The 21,675-nt window shown below is 44.6% G+C and overlaps 2 protein-coding genes across 3 annotated transcripts in view; one reads left to right on the forward strand and one right to left on the reverse strand.

Annotated features, from left to right (window-relative positions):
* Positions 1-55: 55 nt before the first annotated feature.
* On the forward strand, positions 56-769 carry LOC146208648 (cysteine-rich PDZ-binding protein). Its single transcript, XM_084595709.1, has one exon. It carries the CDS (start codon positions 170-172, stop codon positions 467-469), a length of 300 nt encoding a protein of 99 aa, XP_084451835.1. The 5' UTR covers positions 56-169; the 3' UTR covers positions 470-769.
* Positions 770-1,262: 493 nt separating this feature from the next.
* Cul5 (cullin 5) overlaps positions 1,263-21,675 on the reverse strand; it is a 53,343-nt gene continuing 32,930 nt past the window's right edge. For both annotated transcript variants that reach the window (XM_084595672.1, XM_084595677.1), the window contains exons 10-16: positions 19,706-19,837; positions 19,508-19,631; positions 10,002-10,174; positions 6,544-6,705; positions 6,085-6,203; positions 5,852-5,975; positions 1,263-1,990 (exon numbers count right to left, since the gene is read on the reverse strand). In XM_084595672.1, coding sequence (XP_084451798.1) covers positions 1,796-1,990; positions 5,852-5,975; positions 6,085-6,203; positions 6,544-6,705; positions 10,002-10,174; positions 19,508-19,631; positions 19,706-19,837 — 1,029 coding nt within the window. In that variant the 3' untranslated portion in view covers positions 1,263-1,795. The remainder of the gene's footprint in view (positions 1,991-5,851; positions 5,976-6,084; positions 6,204-6,543; positions 6,706-10,001; positions 10,175-19,507; positions 19,632-19,705; positions 19,838-21,675) is intronic.

Consider the following 21,675-nt stretch of genomic DNA (forward strand, 5'->3'; position numbering starts at 1 on the left):
GATATCACTTGAAAGTTAGCCAACAGGCAAACGAAATTAAGTTGGCGGAGAGGAGCCAAGCCAAGGCAATCCAAGCTGTGTCGCAGCTGCTGTTTATTTTTGCGTGTAGTGTATTCGACGCAGCTGTAACGCAGCTTTAAAGACGTTACGTTCTTCTCAGCTTGAAAAAATGGTGTGCGAAAAATGCGAGAAAAAGCTCGGTAAAGTCATCACTCCCGACCCATGGAAAGCTGGAGCTCGAAACACAACTGAAGGCGGCGGTAGGATCATCAATGAAAACAAGGCCCTGACAGCCAAGAAGGCTAGATTCACGCCGTACGGGAAGTTCGCCGAATGCCGCATCTGTCGCCAAAAGGTACACCAGGTTGGGTCCAACTACTGCCAAGGATGTGCCTACAAGAAAGGAATTTGTGCAATGTGCGGAAAGAAGATCCTGGAGACGAAGAACTACAGGCAGTCGTCGACTTGAATGGCGGATGCGTGTTGCAAGGACTCCTGCGTTAACATCACCTTCGCACGAAACGCCTTTTATTGTCTGCTGTAGACTCACATCGTCGGGTGCTGTACAGTCAGGTCACGAAAAGGCGTTGGTTGTGTTGTTCCAAAGTTTGTTTATTCACATGTAAAACATATTTACAAAGGCGCCCACTAAATTGCTGTTCTCTCCACTCACTGCGGGCCTACTGTTTGAACACGGTCAGATAAAATAAGTTACGTCTCTGTCGATGAAGGCCTAGTAGTTGTAATAAATAGATATGTACAAAAGCTATGTTCCGTATATCTTGCATTTGCTTGGGCATTATGTACTGTTTTTTTAATTACACAGGTTTGGCAAAACAATGGCCAGAATTTAAGAACCCCGTTAATTCATTCGCTTGCTACGCGACAGCATGCAGCAGTATTTCGTTTTTAAACCTGTTTTTCAACATCTAAATGCCTGCGAATGCTACACTGTTTCACAGTTTACTTTGTTTGGCCGATTAGACGGACCCATCAGTTCTTGGGATGACGAAAAAAGAACCTGCACTGTACTGGTTCAGCCTACATTTGAAAGACATTTCATGTTCACAATCGCAGTGGCAATGCCATTTGCAGACAAGCTTTCACCGAGTGCCTTATGTTGCTTTGCAACGCAAGCCTGCAGATTTCTGCACCTTATCAGCTGTAACAAACCATGTGCATTATTTGCCATCTGTGCTATTGGAATTGACTGCACCTGTTAGACATGCTTAAAATTTGAACCTTTTAAGGAGGTGTTATGGATAAAAAAAAAAAAAAAATTCTACTGCCACACCGAAATTTAGCAATACAATTCAACATTTGTATGCTACATATTTTAGTGTCAAAAGAAAAAAAAAATTCAGCAAATTAAGTGCCCCCCAAAATTGCAGCATACGCAACATTTCAAATACACCGGGAAACCCAAATGGAGAGTTAATGTAGGAAGGAAAACATGGCTTTTTTCATGTTCTACCGGGAAGATTTGATCACACTTTTTAACAAAACAGGGCAGACTGACTGATCTGTTTTCAGCATAAATCTCCTCATAAATGAATGGCACATCACACCGAGCTGATCAGCATTCCTAAGCACCTTCGGGCAAAAGCAACTTTCCTACAAGGAACAATGCACAGCCTTTCTTCTTGGCCAAGTTGACTGTTGCCTATCATAACCTGGCTTCAAGGTGAGCCAGTGCATGGGCATTCAAATAAAACCGGGGCAACCTCCGCAGCACACAACCAGTCACATGTGCGTACACATTAGCATAACCACAGCGCCAGCGCATGTGGCTGGATCAGGCCATGTAGATGAACTCATTGATGTTATCCTCGTCCCTACGCATGTACTTGTGCTCTATAAGCCACTCAATCTGTTCTTTGATCAACTTCTTGGAAGGCAGAAACATGTTCTTCAGTATTTCCACAAGCTCTGTCTGGAGCTGAGCATTGGTGATCCGTTTGCGCATCTTCATGATCTTCACGATGGCTTCCTGGAGGCAGAGAAAAAAAAAAAAGAGGAAAATAACTGCAGGGAGCTAAACTACACCTTTTCAGTTGCAGAACAAATTTTCAGATGACAAATGTTCACAAGAAATCAATAGTTAGGCTCAAGTCTCGTAATGCTTCATTTAGCTTTCCGTTTTATTTGGTTGCAACGAAAGTCATACAAAAGCAAAGAGGTGAGAAAATAAATAACCAACTGCAGGGGGCGTGCTACAATTTATATTTGCATCATCATGCCCACTCATTTAGCAACGATCACATCAGTTTGCCAGCACCCACAAATGGACCTCTGCCATAGTTACTGCCTACAACCTGAATGGCACTGCAGTTTTCTTTCTTGTAGGTAAACTTACCGTCGTCAGCCACGAGAACTCATTGTGAGTATGATAACCACATACTATAATATAGCAGCAACAGATGCTTATGCAAATACAATATAAAATGCAGCATGGACGTGCTTGGTCAAACATAAGCACAACGTAGCCAACCACGGCCTCAGTCACCCCAAAGCTGCCATGACTAGTGACAGATCTCCGAAAGAAAGGAAAATGTTACTAAGTATGGCCTCTTTGTTTTGTCACAAAGAGTAAGCATGAAACTTGTAAAGGGCCAGATCACAACAATATGATACAACTGTGTTATACCTGGCCCCACACTGTTACAGCTCTATCGGACTCCCCATCCTGCAGCCTCCTGTCGCAGTTCTAGTCTGTATGAACCACTCAAGTGGGGGAAATTCTAGGACATTCAAGAGATTTCAAGGACTTGTTGATGTTCAAAGGTCTCAGCACGATACTACATGCAGCAGTTTTCAACGCAATACCGTAGCCAATAATGAATCGGGTACCATTTTTGGGGAAAACAAAAAAACTTCACAAGGAACAATATGTATTGCACTAAGTCAACAGAATGCATAGTGAGTCTTGAAAAACTGTGCATTGTACTAATGTCAAACAGCAGCCCATTCTGCAGAACTGCTAGTGACAACTTCAGAGGACCTCCAGCCACTTTTCCCGAATCTTCTGGTCAAGGCTATGCAATTCCTCAATCTTGCTTCATGCAGTCTTGCTCAGGTTATTAGACTTGACAACGCACCTAAGACCATTAACTGCTTCTGCTTTCTCAACGTACATATCCAATGAAATCTGGAGGTCGGCTATCGTTGCCGTGTCGATGTCGATCGCTTCGCCAATGCAGCGCCTCTGATTCCCTGATACCATCATGTTGCTCTTTTTTTAATTTTTTTTTTTTTCCAGATATGCACCATACTGCTGACCATACTGCTTCCTGGCAGCTGATACAGCAGCCCTCAGCTCTTTCGTAAAAAGGGGCGTTAATAATGCCCCCTCGCATTGTTCACAGTGTTGTATACGATGCACTGTGAAACGTACAAGTCCTTCAGGTTTCCATAGCTACCTGGCGGTTGAAACTAAACCCTCGCTCCACAGTGGCCTGTCCATAGCTGAGCCCAAGTGAAAGCTAAGCGACTTCCAAGAGTTCCCTACACGATTAATTAAGCTTCATCAGCTCAGACAAGGAGTCGTCCAACCTGTTTTACGCTCCTCTGAAACATTTGCAGGTTATGCTTCTCTTCGTGCAGGAAATCTCCGTACTCTCCAAGTACAGTGTCTCGTCCATGCTCCGACATTCTGCCCATTGTAATGAGGGTGTCGAACACTCTTCTGAAGCCAGCCGGGCACTCATCTGACCCGGGGCCTATTTTTCATGGGCCCAGAGAGGACAAACTCCTAATGACTGGAAGCCTTAGTGGGTTTCTTTCGAGCACCTTCTTCGTCACACTGATCAAGAAGTATTTGCATTCCATGCAGAACTGGAACACATCCTACTGTGTTTCTGACAGTCTGCTCAGTGGCATGGCCTGCATCCACTTTTTGAAGTGCAGTGTGGTCCTCCATGCTTTTGTAATGTCCGTCGTCACCAGACCATGGACTTCTTTTGCTGAAGACAAGACTGAGCACTTCAGAAAATTTGCGAGTAGCTTCCAGACTACGGTTTCCATGTTCCTTGCAAGAAAGAACAATATGGGCTGACCCGTCTGCTTCTCTGTGAAGAACGACACGAGTGTCATGGACACTGAAGCCTCGCTAGCAGGAGGAAATCACATTCAAACTCGCACAAATTGTAAAAAGATCCATACTTTCAAGTATTTTCTCAAGAAAGAAATTCTAGAGCGCACTCAGCCTTAAATGTCCTCTGATGTGGAGTGCACTATGAACAACAAGGTACGGCACTTTGTTGGTTGAGGTTTTGAAGCAACTCAGCTGGAATGCCATCAATTCCGCTAGCTTTGTTCTTAGCAAGGCTGGCTAAGGCCCATTCAACTTCACTCTTCAGGATGCCAGGCTCGAGATCAGTAATCACAACCGTCTTATGTTGGGTATGCACATCTGGGTCCTTCTTGTACAGTTCTTCTGTGTATTCCTGCCACCTCTTCTTTATCTCTGAGGTTTCAGTGAGGTCCTTGCCTTGTTTGTCCTTTATCACGCCCAGCTAAGCACAGAAGCTTCCTTTGATATCTTTGATTGTCTTATACAGAGCTCTTGTGTTCCTCAATTGGCTGTTGTCCTCAACTGCTTGGCTCTATATGCTTACATTGACACATGTCCGGCAGCATAGGATACTTATACAACTGTAGAGAAACTAAACTGATAAATGCATTCCCCTCCCCCCGCAACGCTACCATTCCATTAAAACTGGTCTTGACAGGGCCGAAAAGTACCGTAAAATCCACAGTATAATACGAGTTTTTTTTTCCCCAATTACATCATGTCAGATTTTCGTCTCATACTATATGCGGATAACAAATTTGCAGTTCCGGCCTCGTTATTAATCAGAGTTATCAGCATCAGGCTTCCAGTGAGAGGAGGCACTTTCTATGTGTGGCGTTGGCCGACTGTTCCAATGGTTTCGGTTTCACCACCCTGACCGCAAACACAGTGCCCGCAATGCACACACGACTGGAAGCATGTTGAGCACACCTCACACGGGTCTCTCAAGGGCCTCTCCAGCCAAGTTGGCCATGCCCTACAGCAAAATAGCAGACGTTTGACCAGAATTCCACAAGGAGTGCGTCGGTCGTGCTTTCGAGAAATGCGGGTTACCGAATTCATTTAGACGCATCGAAAAATGTTATAAATGCAAAGGGATTCTCAGCAGACTGTACACATACCAGACGACGATTGCGAAAACCCCGAATCTGAACACTTCCTGGGCGAACATGCCACATGCCTGGGCGCGATGTTAGATGCGAACAGGCGCGGGCGAGGCACATGATAGCTGGCAGACCGTGCGCTCCCATTCTGAGTCCGAGCTAGAAGCGGCCTACTGGTTTTAGAACTGTTGGCCTCATACTACATGCAGGTTCGCATCATACGCAGGTCTTTATGGTACTCCGCGGTAAATGCTTAGAAATAAAGGTGGTGTAGCTTAACCTCCGGAACACGTGCGCGAAAGAACCATCTCGATGCGACTGCAATTTGCTCGCAAAAACCAATGGCAGCAATGACCTTTCTGACTCCATTTTCAGTGAGATTATTAAAGCCAATTACTCCGCCCACGGGGGCCTACTTTAACCAAGACCACACAAAGTGTTAAATTGCGAAATTTGCAACCTTGCTCAGCCTTCCAGACACAGAAATGAAGCTGTAATATCTTGAAATGATACTTTTACCGAGCTATTTTGAAGGACAACGCATGACTATTTCAATTACTGCGTAACAAGGCATACAGTCAGCCACCTCTGCAAATGTGGAAGCATACTGCTTCATAAAAAGCAACCATTAGGCACCATGGACAAAAAAATTAAAAGCAGCCGAAGAAAAACATACTTGCGTTCTCAAAATTCTAAGCTGAACTATGCTGTCATTGTCCTCCTCTTTGCTCTTTTCCGTAGAAAGCTGAAGTCTTCCAATCAAGTTAACTTTGCCCCGTTTCTGTACTTTGCCATTCTTTCTGCAAATGAAGAAAAAAAGGAAAACAAAAAATGAATGAAAGGAATTAAAGTGCTGCGAGCACTAAAAAATTTTACATGCAACACAAAAAAGGCAAAAATATGGCTCACATGGCTGCAAATTCTTGATTTACCCAAAACTGAGTACCATCTTCAAAGTCCTTGGGCGATTTTGCTTCGAACCCGCACAAAAGGACTTGCCGTTTTAGCTTGGGAAATGCGACCAGCGACTGCAACAACAAATGGTAAGAAACAAAGGATCATATACACTATTCCAACGAGGCAGTGACAAGAAAAATTATGAAGTGAATTTTTTGAGTATTCTTTTTAAATGAGGGACAATGGTTTAAATTTAAAAAGGACAAAGTTAAATCACCGCAACTAAGCACTGTCCTGCACACAATAAAATAACTAAATGATTCATATCAGTACTGGACACCATGAGCTGAGCCCCAAAGCCTTTAAGGAACCCTGTCAACTTGTTAAAGATACAAACCACTGATATCAATGCCGCTCATGCGTACTCATGCCAAGAATATTGCCTGCCCATGGCAATTCAGTACAACGCACCCAGAGTGTCCGCCGAAGCTCAGCATCGGGAAGTTCTGTGGCTAGCCGGAGGTTTTCAAAAGAGATGTGGTCGTACGGCCGTTGGTTCCAGGCAAACATGACAGCCATTTGGAACGTCGTCACATCTAGGTCAAATTTGCCCGCTTGGTTACAAAATGTGATCTGCGAAAAGAAACAGGGAAAAAGAAAATATATATATAGAGAACAAAAACTTTACTCCTTTTTCCCATTCACGTTGATGCTAATATTTTTATGATTACCAGCCTGAAAGCCGAGACAAAAAAATAGCCACATTGAATATCTCTCCCTCATTATAGTCTGTGCGTAAAGAAAGTTACATGATCTCCAGCTTCCTTGCTTGCAAAATCATGATTTAGCTTCACTTGCAAAAAGGGCACTGCACCTTTTTTAAAGTAAACAGGCCAGTTTCCTTCCCTCTTGATTACTGTTACCCCCTTCCTCTCCTAATGTTTAGAAACTAGTGTAAGTATCAATCTTCTACGGGAGGGGGGGTATCAAAATGCATATTTAGTCTTCCAGCTCAGTCGGTAAAGTGCGGTGAGGAGTAAATAAATGCAGCACGCTTGCTATCCAACTTCCCACTGGAATTTCGCAGAAAAGCCTTCAGGTGGTCTGCCCAATGCTTTGTGTCACACTAGGAATGCTGTTTTCTTTTCACTATAAGAACTGCAATGCATATGCCAATTTCACATCGCAGAAACCCATTTAGTCAACTAAGCAGACAGTGCATTAATGCTGACCATCATAAGTTTCACAGCAGTCACATTTGCTTGCTTGTTTTGTTTTCTCGGGTTTAAAGTCCTCAAGCAACTCGGGCTATGAGAAACGCTGCGATGGAGGGCTCCGGATATTTCAGCCACCTGGAGTTCTTCAAAACATGCACTGACATCGTACAGCACACGGGCGCCTTGCTTTTCGCCTCCAGCGAAAAGCGGCCGCTGAGGCCCCCGCATCTTTGAACACTTAAGTCGAGTGCCTTAACCACTGCACCACCATGGCGGGGCTGCACAGTAACGAGTCAAGCTGTAACCATGCATTAACTGTTATGAGCAAATTGTTAGTATGCATACTATGGATTGTTAACTGTACTATGCTGCTGAAAATTGCAGTCACCCCACTTAAAAGAAAATGAAGAAAAAAGAAAAGACCAGCCAGATGTCTGTCGCTACCGCTACAAGAAATGCAGTAGCACTGATGAGGTACTATGTGATGAGTTGAGTGATTTATTAGATAGCATATACACTCATACTATAAGAAGCACACTTTTTCTTCGAAGGTGCCAACGCGGTATGGCCCTTACATGAAAGGCAGCATTTTACTATACTATATTCCCCCTAGTACTCTAGAGCCCAGGTTATGGTTCCCTTTTCTTTTTTTTTCTTCAATGATCATAGTATTTTCAAACCAGCACGTGCAACAACACTCTAACCCTTTTACAGATAACAAAATAGCTGTCTAGGTGAAATCAGATTGGTCAAGTCTGCATGAATCGCTTGCAATAAAACAGCCAAGCCTATCATTCTATTGGCAAACGTCACGTCTGCCTGTAGTTATTTCAAACAAGAATTAAGGTATAGATACTACGTGTGGATAGCGATGCAATTAAGTACTTGATCCAATCAAAATTTTTCAAAACGTAGCTCTTCATGCGCAATACCCATGGCATTCGCTAAGACACACCTCTCACTTGAGCTGCTTTCCTGCTCGCTTTGCTACCAGACGTGCCGTTAGAGTGAATCACGGTTCCATTTTAATATGCAGCTGTGCATTTGGTAGCTCGCCACAAAGCACGCCATGCAAGGAAAATTATACAATTCTGAAATTAAATTGCTTTTAAGTTGACTTTTTTTTTCATATTTGGGTGCCAAGGTGGGCGAGCAGCTCTTCACTGAGTGCATGCTGTAATTGCTAAACAAAAGCCAAAGTCATGGAGCCAAGCATTTGCCGAAATGCTGGCGTGCATCGCCACACAACCTCCAGTGTTTAAAATAAGCGTGTCTGCTAGTGCGTTTGGACAGAAAACTTTGGCTTTACTTCAAACGAAAAAAGTTAGGCAGCAATTCAGGTTGGTTAAGAACAAATATACATGCAGAAGCTAAATTTTTGCTTCATTCCGCTTTACTTAGCCATTGAACGGATAAATTAGGCTAAGGAAGGAGGAGGTTTAATTAAAGTCATTAGTGCAAGCTTGACAGAGGAGATAAAAGATGATGAAGGCAACGAAATCCAAAGCACAGTGTGAAAGACTGGCAGCTTAGTATGCGAAGAAATCCGCTGCTGAGATAGCATATTAAGTCTAACGCAGTGCCCTGCGAAGCTGATCTAGCTGTCTGGGCCTGGGTTTGAAACCCACTGGAGAAGAGTTCCTTTCACTCTGGCAGACTGCAAGAATGAGGGTAGTATTAAAAGAAAGTTCTACCCTGCAATGCAATGAACTAGAATGTACAGTGAAGCAGACGAGAGTGATCTCCAATCAGAGCTTTTGGATCATACTGGTTGGGAAACTCTGCTTCAAAAAGTGACTAGTTTTTGTATGCATTTTTTGGGTGCCTATGAATTGTCGCGTGATCTAGAAGCGGTCAGTAGCAACTTTCTGCTAGTGCCATTGTTGCCTTTTAGAAATCGCTTTTTTCTTTTTTATCTTAATTAACTCTATGGCTGTTATCTCTAAGAATTTTGAAAGTATGCAACTTAGACGCAGTTCCCTTCAATGGCCACGGACGACACCACTATTCGCATACACACAAATTTTAACCATTCAAAACTGCCGTTTCTTTATATATGGGCCCTATGGAAAGTTTGGAAAGTTTCACGACTGGTAGTATTAAAGAGCTCTGATCTTCAATGGGGCGCTTGTCCTCGGAAAATGGGGAATGCAGAGGTGGCACACGTATCAGCTACTTCTGAACATCGTTGCTCTAACGATTCTAAGGTCATCTGCAAACAATCATTAACTGGTATTGTGCCACGTGCCTGGTGGATAAAACAACAACATATTAGATTTTGGCTAAGCATCCAGCCCTCCAACAGTGTTATGAGAGCAAAACAGCAACTGCTAAAATGGCATTGTAAACCATGTTTTCTGACGGCGTAACAATCACGCTAACTTGAAATTGGTCTGAAACGAGAGGTTCTTTTTTAGTAACACACAGAGGTCCCTGTCTGCTACACTATATATTTTAGTTCACTGTACTACGCTGCGAGATGCTGTGTATGAATGAATTCTTAGCATGCATGTATGTACCAACGGAAAAGATCGTGTGTAACGAGCGAAGGCTCTATTAAAAATATCAGGTGGATGCTGAACCATGCATCATTCAAAACCAATATATGTTTCATGCATGAACGTCAACATAGAAATGAATGCAAGAAACCCAGGAGTAATCATGACAAAAAAAAAAAAGGCAACGTAGGAGGAAAAAGTATGGCGCAGGTACCGTTCCGTTGGACATATGGTGATACCACTGCAGCTTCCGTCCACTGTGTTTCCGCCGGTAGAATTCCTCCACTTCGGGGATGAAGTCCTCCAGCTCTAGCGGAAGAGACACCTGGACACGCTCACTCCCCCGTGCCCACGCACCCGCATTCAGGATTTTGATGTTGATCGAGTCTGCAACAATAAAAACCACACATAAGAGTGAGCTGCGAAGTGCTGCACTTTTGATCAACGTGGGAAAGGGGGAGAGAAGCTCTTCACTGGGACAAGAACCACATCATTATTTACTTAAACAGAAGGAAAAGAAAGGGCATGGAAATGAAGAAAACGGGAAGTTCATTTCACCCTGCTGACAGTGTGCTAAAAGAAGTAAGTTACGAGTTATGAGAAACGACAGCCTGAAAGAGGTATTCACGAGGAACAAAAATTGAAACGCTATGGTAGATGACTAGATGTGTAAATCAGTGACGATCCAACACACATTTTTTTGTGTACGTGCGTGTGTTTATTGAAAAATTTGGCGTGGTGCATAAACATGCCACATCGCACTGCCCTCTATATATGCGTTAAGCTACTTCCCAAATTTTAATATAGCGCGCTACCACTAAGGCCCCCAATCACGATTTTGCCGATTTTTAACTGAAACCTGACCTTGAAACACCAGCCTTGGGCCAAAAGCAAAGTGAAATTCGACATGCTAGCATACATACTTTGCATTTGGCCAACTAGGCTAAATCGGCTATAATTTTGTTTCAGGCTCTGTTACTGCCACTCCTTCTGGGCAAGCATGACAAAGAACGCCAATCAGTCACTGAACCAGCTGTCTGGCGGCGTTGCCCCAAAACATTAGTTGGGGCCTAACACCAATTAAGGCTACCACTTGTAATGATCTTATTACAATAATGAAAAAGAAGCACAAAATGCTATTTTGAAAATACATGACTGCCCCGTGCATGGTAAGACGCCCGACTACTGTGCCCGAAGTATCTGGGTTCGATTCCGACTGTGGCAGCTACATTTCGATGAAGGCGAAATGAAGTGGCATCCGTGTGCTGTGCGATGTCAGTGCACGTTAACCCTTTGAGAGTTTTTGCCGTAAATGTATGGCTGTGGTTTTTCGTCCCGAAAGGTCTTTGCCGTACCGGCACGGTTTCAATCCTCCGTTTGAAATTTCGTGCCCTAATGACGATGCATGCTCACTGGAAGGTGCTGCCACTTCCTAGGACTTACAAGAAGCACTTGAAATTTATTACGCTGCCTTCTTGCAAAAATAAACAGACGTGATTCCTACCTGCAGTGTGTCGCCTGGTCTGCGACAATGCCGCCGCCCTATCGCGGTTTTGGTTCCACCACATTATCGCAATGGAGGCGCGAAACTTGAATTCTATCTTTATGCGCGCTTCTGTGCAGGGGATAAACAGAACTGATACCTAGTTGTAGCTTGTAGCCCAGTCTGCGGCAACGCCCCTGCATGGTTTTACATGCCCCTTACCCCCCCCATTGCAGGGTCCACAGAAATCGATTTCCATCTTTATTGGGGCTGCTGTTAGCTTGTTTATCATCGACACTCACGAGGTATTCCTGCTCTGCTTGTGGTTTCCTGAGGTTCCCGAGTTTGCAGTGTGGAGCAACGTTGACACCAAAATATGGTTCGCAATATTTTTCAACTTTTCCTTGACTTCACTCTTACTGAACTTTCAAAATCCGCAATCAAGTAATTTGACCATCTGGGAAAGCTTTTTTCAAAAAAATTTGACCCTCGAAGGGAGATCCCCAAGTGGACGAAATTACTCCGTAGCCCTCCCCTATGGCTCCTCATTCTCTCTTTCCCCTTTCACTCCCACCTTCCTCCCTTCCCTTACAGCAGGGTTCAGGAGTCCACAGATGCTGTGCTTTTCCTTCCTGTGAACCAATTATTATTATCATTATTATTATTATTATCATTACTATTATTATTAAATACATGGCATCACACGGAGTGCACCCTGCACCACTGCGCACAACCAGCTTGATAAGGGGAGTGTTGACCGGCAGAGTTCCTCCAAAATTAGACTAACAGAGACAAACCTTAGTAAAGGCTTCAGGAAGGATGCCAAGAAAGCAAGAAACTGAGCACAGCATTATCCTGGTGTGTCCTGAAGCACTGTAGCCAGTGTAAAAACATATAACTGTTTTTAACAAACTACCATTTTTTTATACTTTAAAATATTTGATGTACCTTTTATTATAACCTATTCATCCAATTAAGGGGGGATGCAGGGCTAAACGGTCAACTTTTGAACTGTTCCACCAATTTTGATAAAACTTTTAGGGATGGCTTCTCTTCATCTTATTAGATTATGTTCCAAGTTTCATCACATTAGCACAAATATAAAGAACGTTGTCATAATGAGCAATTAAGTGTGTCAGCTTAGGAAAACTATCATTTTAAAAATCATGAAGATCTACTAACCGCTCGTGCTTAGACAACTTCTGAGTAATTCATCGTACGGGACAAGGCCAATTTTTATAAAAATCCAAGCACTTTAATAACGAAGCAAATTTTTTATGTTGTCATTCGTTGACCCGCCATAGCCCCCCCCCCCCAAGGTCGCACCGCAATGGTTTCAAGGACCAAAGGTCTTCTGTGCAAATGCTTTGCAAACGCTAGGAGTCAGCCGGAAAAATAATTCTGTGCATCATATGGTGCCGATTCGTTTGACACCACTCAGAACCCTGCATCCCTGGGGGTGACACCACTCAGAACCCTGGGGTCCACCTGTCAGAACCCTCAGAACAGGTGGACCCCAATTTTACCACCAATGATGATCGTAAGTGGTGACACACACACCCATTCCCAGGGGGAGTATATAAGGCCGGTCGATAGGATAAGTCTGTAATGCAGCGGTGGTGAGGGGAAGCCTCGATCATGTGGCTTTGGGGAACCATGATGTCAAACATAGTGGACTCGCTGGTAACTCCATTCTAACGATGGTAAGAGATTATATACAATGCTGTAGCTATGATCACATGACTTGGCCATAATCTTGAATCTGAGAGCAACAAAGAAATAGACGAGAAACCTCCCAACAAAATTTCAGTCCTGAAATCACCTTGAAAGCAACCTTTGGCAAAAGAGTTTGGAAATGATAGTTTTCTGGACGGTCATGCCCTTGCAAAAAGCACAAACTGAGAAAAACAAGTTCACACATTTCAGAGCATGCTATTCAAATTTAGGGCCTAAATTAATAAATCAAAGTGGCCTGGTGCATACGTTGAACAGTCCTCTTCAACACGATACTGCTCTGTGGCGATTCCTTCGAGTTGCTTATTCTTTTTTCAGTTCTACAGCTTTCCACCACCCTTGTCTGTGCTCGTGAAATGCTCTCCTTGGTTGCTTGCTGGACGTGCCTCTTTGTCTGGGCTCCACATAGCTTGTGGAGCACTTTGGTTAGCCAGACTCCCAGTGGTGCGAAAACAGCATTCGAAGGTTACGTTCTGCATTTTAAGCAATCCAAACTTCTATTTCGGTTTGCCAGTATATCCGCTGTTGCCATGGCCCGAAATTTGCCTTTTCTTTCAGTTTTTCATTTTTAGCTATCTGCTGTTCTCGCGACAACCAGCATTTTTGCAGCGCTGAAAATAAGCATTCTAAATTGGGGATAAACTTGGTGTTCAGTTTCTTGCCTGCTATGAGGCTACGTCTTGAAATCAGTTCACAGGTGCTTACAGTGGTTAGTGCCCCTCATCTCGCAAAAAAATTTATTTTAATTTTGCAACTGCGCAGATGACAACCAAACTAGATGAGAAGTTTCTTTAATACATGCACAATCAAAAACAAAACATTTAAAAGCACATTATTTTTTTAAAGCAATTTTTGTAACTCAAATATTCTCCTAATTTATTTCAACGTATTAACAGCAGAGCACTGCACGGGCTCGGGCCGGCCCGAAAGCCCAAGCCCAGCCCGGCCCGCAGGCCATGCCAGACCTGACCATTGCCGTTTTGCCGGGCCCGGGCCAGGCTCGGGCTTGAAGCTGCAGGCCTGGGCCGGGCACGGGCTTGATGTGGCGGGCCCAGGCCGGGCTGGGGCTAACTGTGTACGGCTACTTTCAGAAATGAAGAAATCCCGTCGCTAAAATCATTCAAGTGGTTTACAAATGAACCGCTAATTAGTAGATTTGTTAATGCCGAATAGAGAATCAAACCGCAGTTGTAGAGCGAGCTGCACTTATTATGTCCAAGTAACTTTGGGCGAGCACATCTCTCATGAGCCCTCATCACCATGACTCCCCCTCCCCCCTCCCCTCCCCCCCCCAAAAAAAGCATCTCTACGCTGCGAGAAACATCACAAAATAAGAGTGTATGGCATTAGAAATCTTCGGGTATTCAAACACATACTTATGCACAATAAGCAGGCATTTTCTTTTCCGTCTCCAAAAACATGCGGAAAGCGGTCATGAGTTCTTCGATAGAAAATTGTTGCACAAGAATGTGTTTATTTTTTTCTTTTCCTGTCCTTGATCACACAGGTTCCCATGGCCTAGTTGCCGTGGACAGTCTCTTTGTATGTGATTGAGCAAACAACTTGCCTCAAGAGTTAATTGATAATAAAGAGCCATATTTAAAACCCCTGTAATAAATAGCTTTTAAACGTGCATGAGCACAACACCTTTAACTAAAATAACATGCCAGAAATTTCTTGACCAAGCACTTGCTTCTGCCAGTAATTTAACAGTGCCCTCCTCTGCTCAGAAGAATATTTTGTCACATTTTTCTCCCACCTTATTTGTTATTATATACCATTTAAGCAGCATAAATAATTTAATTTGACAATACTATCGGTCCTATTCAGAGCTAAGACAGGAGTATGTTGCTTAGATCAAAAGTACACTAATATGTAGTAGTAAACTAAAACACTACACATAAGATATGGTCATGACCAAAGAAAAAAAAAGTCTGAACAGCATACCTATCATCGCTATTCCAGCAATTGAGACAACAGAGAGAATTACTCATGTCTCTTAGCATACAATATTATTAGTAAGTTTATTGCAATCTACCTTCAAACATAGTGGCTAGCACACGTGTAAGACACATACAGAAGGTAGGTGGACAGTTCCTCGTGCGATAGCCACTACATCCAGCTCTAGCAACCAAAAAGCCTAAATAAGAGCCTTGGCAGTGCAGTCTCGCGCTCTTTCGATACTTCATGCAGTCTTTTGTAAATCTTTTTCCTTCTATGTGTTTGGAATTTTCGTTCCACGTTATTCGGGATGTGGACTCTGTTATATATTGTTGCATGTCAATCAGGACTAATGTTTATGATGATGGTTTTATGATGGAATAAAAAAGCATTTTAACTTAATTACAGACTGACTGCAGATTGACTGCCAGGCCTAGGCCGGGCCGAGACTTTGTAGCGCGGGCCCGCTTCGGGCCTGCTTCATGTCAATGCGGGCCCGGGCTTGGAGCATTGGGCCCGGGCTGGGCTCAGGCTTCAAGTGATAGGCCGGGCACAGGCCGCAATATCAGGCCCGTGCAGTGCTCTAGTTAACAGTACTCTGAACCTAAACATTCTTAACCCTTTCACTGTCACGAACGTACCGGTACGTATTCGCGTTTCCTCCCCGTAGTGTCAATAACGTACCCGTACGTATTCTATCTTGCGTTCAAATCTTCGCGCCTCACCGTAAAGCTGCCGCGCTTGGACTTGCTCCGCCATCTGTTGAAACTTTCTACAAGCTGATATGCTCGCCCCGCGCCGATAAGACAAATATATGGAAGAGTATGGTGCAACCGCGCCCGCCCGTTCTTTGCTCGTGGGAGGGGGCGTGGTCGCTCCGTGACACTACTCTCTCGAGCGAGCGATCCTTCGGCGCGCGCGTGCGTTTATGGGTTCAAAGTTTGTTCTGCCATCTGCGGCAGGTTTGGAGGTTTTTATTTTTATTCTTTGTCGCGCTTCCGCTACGGCGTGGCAAGTTCAGGGTCGCACGCGTTTGCCTCTCTCCGACTGACATATGACTCGATTGCTGCATTCGCCCTCTCCACGCGCCCTCGCTTGAGGACAGCTTGCCGTTAGCAGCAGCAGCACACGAGTGTTTTAGCCCCTTTCCATCTTTTTCTCTTTCGACTTCACTACGCGCCGTTTCTCTCCCTTGTGCTGGCCACTGAATGTGCGCCCTCCGCGCGCGCTTACTTTCGGATGGCGGACCGCGCGGGACCTTCGACGGCTGACTGGAGCGATGGCTCTTCGGGTTCTGATTACCAGCCAAGCTCGGATTCGGACTCAGGATCCACCACACTCTGAAGAAGTATTGAGCGTGTTTTTTTTTTATTTTATCATATATCATTTATAGTCAGACTGATGATGATGATGTTTATTTAAACACCTGCAGAACACTGAAATGTGCAAATTGCATTGACTAATTTATTTGTATACCCATCATGATGCAAAATAAATCTTTATGCTCGTTCCCTGATATGCTCGTTCTCTGAAACCAAGCCGACACTGGGGGTGCGTCCCAGTCAGAAACAGCCGACAGTGAAAGGGTTAAAGGTAACTGAAAAAAAAGTTACTGAGCTGGACTTCTCTGTTACGGTTGATGACTAGTAAGGCTGCAGCTAAAAGTTCCATGGCACTAATGCCAAGGACATTACTAATCAGCATACTAAGGCTGAAACCAATATGCCCCACATGAATGCCCGGCATGCAAGTGAAAAAGAGAGGGTGGCAAAATACATGAAAAAAATGTTGTGCACGGACCGCTGACAATAAGAAGGCACCGAGAGAGTTGAGCGCAGTAGAGACAGAAAAAAAAAAATGTGGTGAGAAGGTGCAGGACAGGCACCATGAAACAGCAAGCTATGGCAGCACGATGGTGACAATGGCCACTGCTAGGTGCGAGGAGTTAAAGTGACCCTGAGGGTGAATAGAGGCCAGCACTTATCGCCTGAATCACAGGAAGACCACTTACTCCGAGAACACGAGCTTTTCATAGATCTTTTAATGAACAGGTCACAGCACGCTGCTGCATTAGACCCTAGATACAAAAAAGCGCTGAGTAGTAAACCCTTTTTGCCCTCCCTGCAACTAAGGGAGAGAAGACCAAAAAATGAAATAGAGATGCCGTCGTCCAATTCGGCACCAACCTTTAGAACGGATCCCAGATTGTATGTTAAGCCAACATTCCCTTCAAAATGGTAGCAAAATGGGGTCTCGGTACAGAATTTCACAAGTTTGAATAGACGATTTTAGTTTAGATGCCTGGGCGCAGCCATTTTAGTTTGATGGTGGTGCCCCGTATGAGCCAATTTGGAAAAGTCCGCTCCGGCTGCGCTTGACGCCATCTTGGGCTGTGTGGTGTACGTTGATGCTGCGATGCGGCAGTGTAAAAGTGCTGTTTCGCGGTGCTCATGAAATGTATCCAACACCTTGGTGGCATTTTGCGTTTTGTTTGAGCGCGCCAGCAAACCGTGTACCATTCGTTTGGCATGGTGGCAGAGTTGGAAACAGCACTATCGGCCGGGGCGATTGCGAAGGACTGCGCTCCGCTTCCGCAGGCCGAACTTGTCAGAGTTAACTGTGAGGATATATCTGTTGTACCTTTCACGATACATGCATTTTCAACTATATTTTGTAATCGCAATGGTAACTGTAAACACAAACACGCAGCGAATGAACCGTATAAGCAGCTACCGAATGCGGAATACAGATACTACGAAAAATTATTTCCAGTCATCGCCGCATAATTTAGTGTGAAGTGCGACCCATTTCATGTCGTGTATTTCTTCTCGACAGTGCATATTTATATTCGTCGTCACGCTGCTTTCATTTCACATTCACGGGCAGCGTTTACCGCAGTTACGCCGCTAACTGCTGCTATCGCATACCGAGCTTGGCGAATGCATGTATAATGCGCCGGCATCCTAGGGCAGAAAGCATACAATGGAGCTGTCCTGCTTCAACAATGTATACTTTCAAGTTAAACCAAGGTTCAAGAACAGCACATAAAAAAAGTATCTAAAGTACCATCCGTCAACGTTTTTATGCAGCCTTGGTGTACGTCCGGCTGCGCAGCAAGATCGTATCCCCACCCCGTCGTAGCAGCACCATTCGCACGACGTATTGTTAAGCAAAACATTGAAAAATGGGCCTCTCAGCTGCACCATGAACGAAGACGACAAGTTCGCAGCACATACAGCAGCGCTTACGAACGCGTCGCCGCCCGCAGGCGCGGCAAACGACGGCACTCTCGCAGAGCGCTACTGCCTAGTCATCGCTAGGCCTAAATTGTTTCGCATCGAAGGCAAATACGGCGGCGTTTTGTAATTGCTCAGCGCTAGAGCAAGTGGTCTTTCGTGAAACTGCCTTACTGCCGATCTCATTGTATCAGAAAAAGAAAGATGTAAATGTCGATACTGCCTTAGCAGCGAAGCCAGCGTACAGATGATGAGCCGCGCGCCGCACCAACGGCAGCCGGCTGTGTTGAGAAACTTGTTCGTATTGCAATTATCAGCAACAAAGTATGGGTCAGATATCCCCCCCCCCCCTTTTTTTTTTTCTTTAGCTGTCGGCTTATTGTTTAAGTGAAGAACAGATTTTAGCATGCTCTTCTGGCGCTGGCGGAAGAGATCCACCGTATCGTTGGCGCGGAGGGCTTGCGGGAGGCACGGCCTACCCGGTGTGCGTGTTTACTACGGCAGAGGAAGTAAAATGGGCATCATATTCGCGAATCCGTCATTGGTATTAAGTCTGTCTGGCTTACACAAAACGTTCATAGGCGAATTAAACCAGGATGGACTGGAAAGCGGTGAAGCAGAAACATATATCACAGCCACACTCAGACTGTCGACTCATCCCGCATACGCTGTCAGCAATAATCATATGATTTCTTTGATTATTTGTGCAGTCCACGAACACGCATTGCTGCCCCGATGACATTACCCCTAAAAGGGGCACTAATAAAGGTATTAGGTATCTCAAACGACAATATACCAAGGTGCAAGGCCGCTCTGCGATGCAGGAGCGCGCGAATGCACAGCCCACTCGGTACTGACAACAATGGGCAGGCGCAACAAATCTGGTTAGAAAGTACTTTCCTCCTCTCCTGCTCGCTCTCGGTAAAACGGTCTATAGACTTGCGAGAATTTTGAAATCCAATTCTCCCGGGGACAAAAACAACTTTTCCCAACAACATTTTGCGCTCGACTGTGTCGTTCTGGAATCTGATGTGTTACCTCTAATTACCTGACATATTCATCATTTCTGTTGTTTCAGAAGGAGGAACTGTTCTCTTACAGTATTCTGAACAAGTGGCACGTGAAGTATAACACACTGAAGCTGCATGTGCTCAATGGCCGATACCACAGTGGAGTGCTTCAGATTAACTTTGGTCACCTGAGGTTCTTTAATATGCAGCGATATTGCACAGTACATACTAGGTGCCTTCAGCCACTGAGCCACAGTGACAGCCTCTGTTATAGATAGGAAAAATGAGTGAGAGAGAGAGAAAGAACAGTACGAACCAGCTAGCAACTCATTGCTGTTTCTATGGGCATCCTTGAATTGCTGGTTCAAGTCTTCGCTAACTTTGATGTCCTGAAACATTCTTGCTAGTTTGTTGACGTAGTCAGCTGGCATGCCAACATCCTGAAGAGAAGAAAAAAATCGTCAAGCCCCGAGGCCTTAAATTCACAGCAAAGGAAGCCATGCAGAACACTGACCCGGAGCCATTCGACCATGTTCTCTTCTTTTTCGCTATCAGCTGACGAGTCCAAGATGAGCCTTCGCGTCAGGTGTGCTTTGTGGTATCGCATAAATACATCCTTGTTTTGTACATATCGCAGCACTAGTAACTGTAAATACAAATCAAAACAAAACAAATGAGCACACAATAATGACGGCAGCGCTTGCAAACAGGTGTTCTCCGGCGCGAAAAAAATCCTGAAGCTAGCTATAGTTTCTTTTGAATAATTTCAAGGCAGGAATTTCAAATATTTTAGGGTGATTATAGAGAGGTTGCACAAAGCAATTAAGCACTTTCGAAAGCACTCTTTTTCCTGGCCACAAGCATGTTGCCTACCAAAAGGAATGCACCAAAGATTGACACACAGACTGTAAAATTTTACAGCACCTCTTAGCACAGAAAATGATGTTTACCAGACCTAATATCGATAGTTACAGACAGTAGCATAACCAAAAGGCGATAGATAATCAATCTCACAGCAAGCATTCCAGGTGTAATGGTATTTATTCTTCATCATGAATGCAGACTTCTGATAGGACAACTAATTATTGAGCATGAGGGACAATGTGCACAATTTCCTTTGTTTCCCATAGGACTCTCCATAGAAAATCTACTTTCATGCTGACTGCAAGCGATGGTACTCATGAAGCGTCAGTGCGACTCTCTCTAAAAAACAAAAAAAAACTGAACCCTATTTGCACACATCTAGGATACTCGCATACTTTTTATGGTAGTAATTTGTCAAGCTAAACAAACTTCCTGGTCCCTTTAAGTTCCTCTTAATGGGAGTCTAGCGAACTTCCAACAAGGTCTCAAATACGCCTACCAAATCTATGCCTACGCCAAATAAATCTACGCCTACCAACAGCGGACAAGAGGCCTTATCTCAGCGCGGGAAACGTCACCTTCACGCCCGTGTTTCGTGGAACATCTACACATCCGTCAGCGGCAGCACTGCGCCGCGCCTATTTAAACAACTGGCATCTACAAGGCGCTTCCAGTGGGCATGGGAGAGCGGCTACCATGCGGTCGCTAAGTTCCCCATTCTGCTTTCTTGTGCAGTTTGCTGTTTATGGCTTCTGGCTCTCACCGACTGACACGTGTTATGCGTCTACATCTGCATGGGACTTCAAGCTGGATCTACGCCTACCAACAGCGGACAAGAGGCCTTATCTCAGCGCGGGAAACGTCACCTTCACGCCCGTGTTTCGTGGAACATCTACACATCCGTCAGCAGCAGCACTGCGCCGCGCCTATTTAAACAACTGGCATCTACAAGGCGCTTCCAGTGGGCATGGCAGAGCGGCTACCATGCGGTCGCTAAGTTCCCCATTCTGCTTTCTTGTGCAGGTTAGTCAATCTGAATCGCTATTTTGCAAGCGTACAAACAATGTATGTTTGCTGCTCTTCCCTTGCCCACAAGTGCTTGCTGCCACGTTGAATGATTGTGTATCTACTGCAATGTTACTCTTACTTTCCGGAGATATAGAACAAAATTCTGGTCCTAACAAGGAAGTGGACAGTCAGCATAGCGAAGTTATGGCCGCGATAGCTGCTTTATCATCCAAGTTTGATACACGACATGAAGAAATGATGAATGCCATAGCTGAACTTAAGGTTAACCAAGAAGCGCTATCTGATACGGTTTCAGACCTTTCTAATAGGATGACTGCTGTGGAAACCGCAGTAGAGTGTCTCGAAAACACGCCTTCTATTAGCGATCTTACTACAGCAGTCCAAGAGGCAGTTTCAAATGAGAGCACTGCGCTCGCGTCCAGACTGGACGAGCTGGAGGACCAGTCAAGACGCGACAACTTAATATTTTATGGCATCTCTGACAATTCATCTGAAACGTGGGCGCAATCCGAAGCTCAGATACATCATTTCCTTTCCAAGTGTCTCGATTTGAATTCCTCGGAAGTCACAATTCATAGGGCTCATAGATTA

This window comes from Amblyomma maculatum, chromosome 1 (genome assembly GCF_055883805.1).
Source record: "Amblyomma maculatum isolate TAMU_Amacu chromosome 1, ASM5588380v1, whole genome shotgun sequence".
In the NCBI taxonomy this organism is placed as follows: Eukaryota; Metazoa; Arthropoda; class Arachnida; order Ixodida; family Ixodidae; genus Amblyomma; species Amblyomma maculatum.

Bases quoted from the DNA above. Each gene is read 5' to 3' on its own strand.
- LOC146208648 (XM_084595709.1), top strand. From the start codon at position 170: ATGGTGTGCGAAAAATGCGAGAAAAAGCTCGGTAAAGTCATCACTCCC.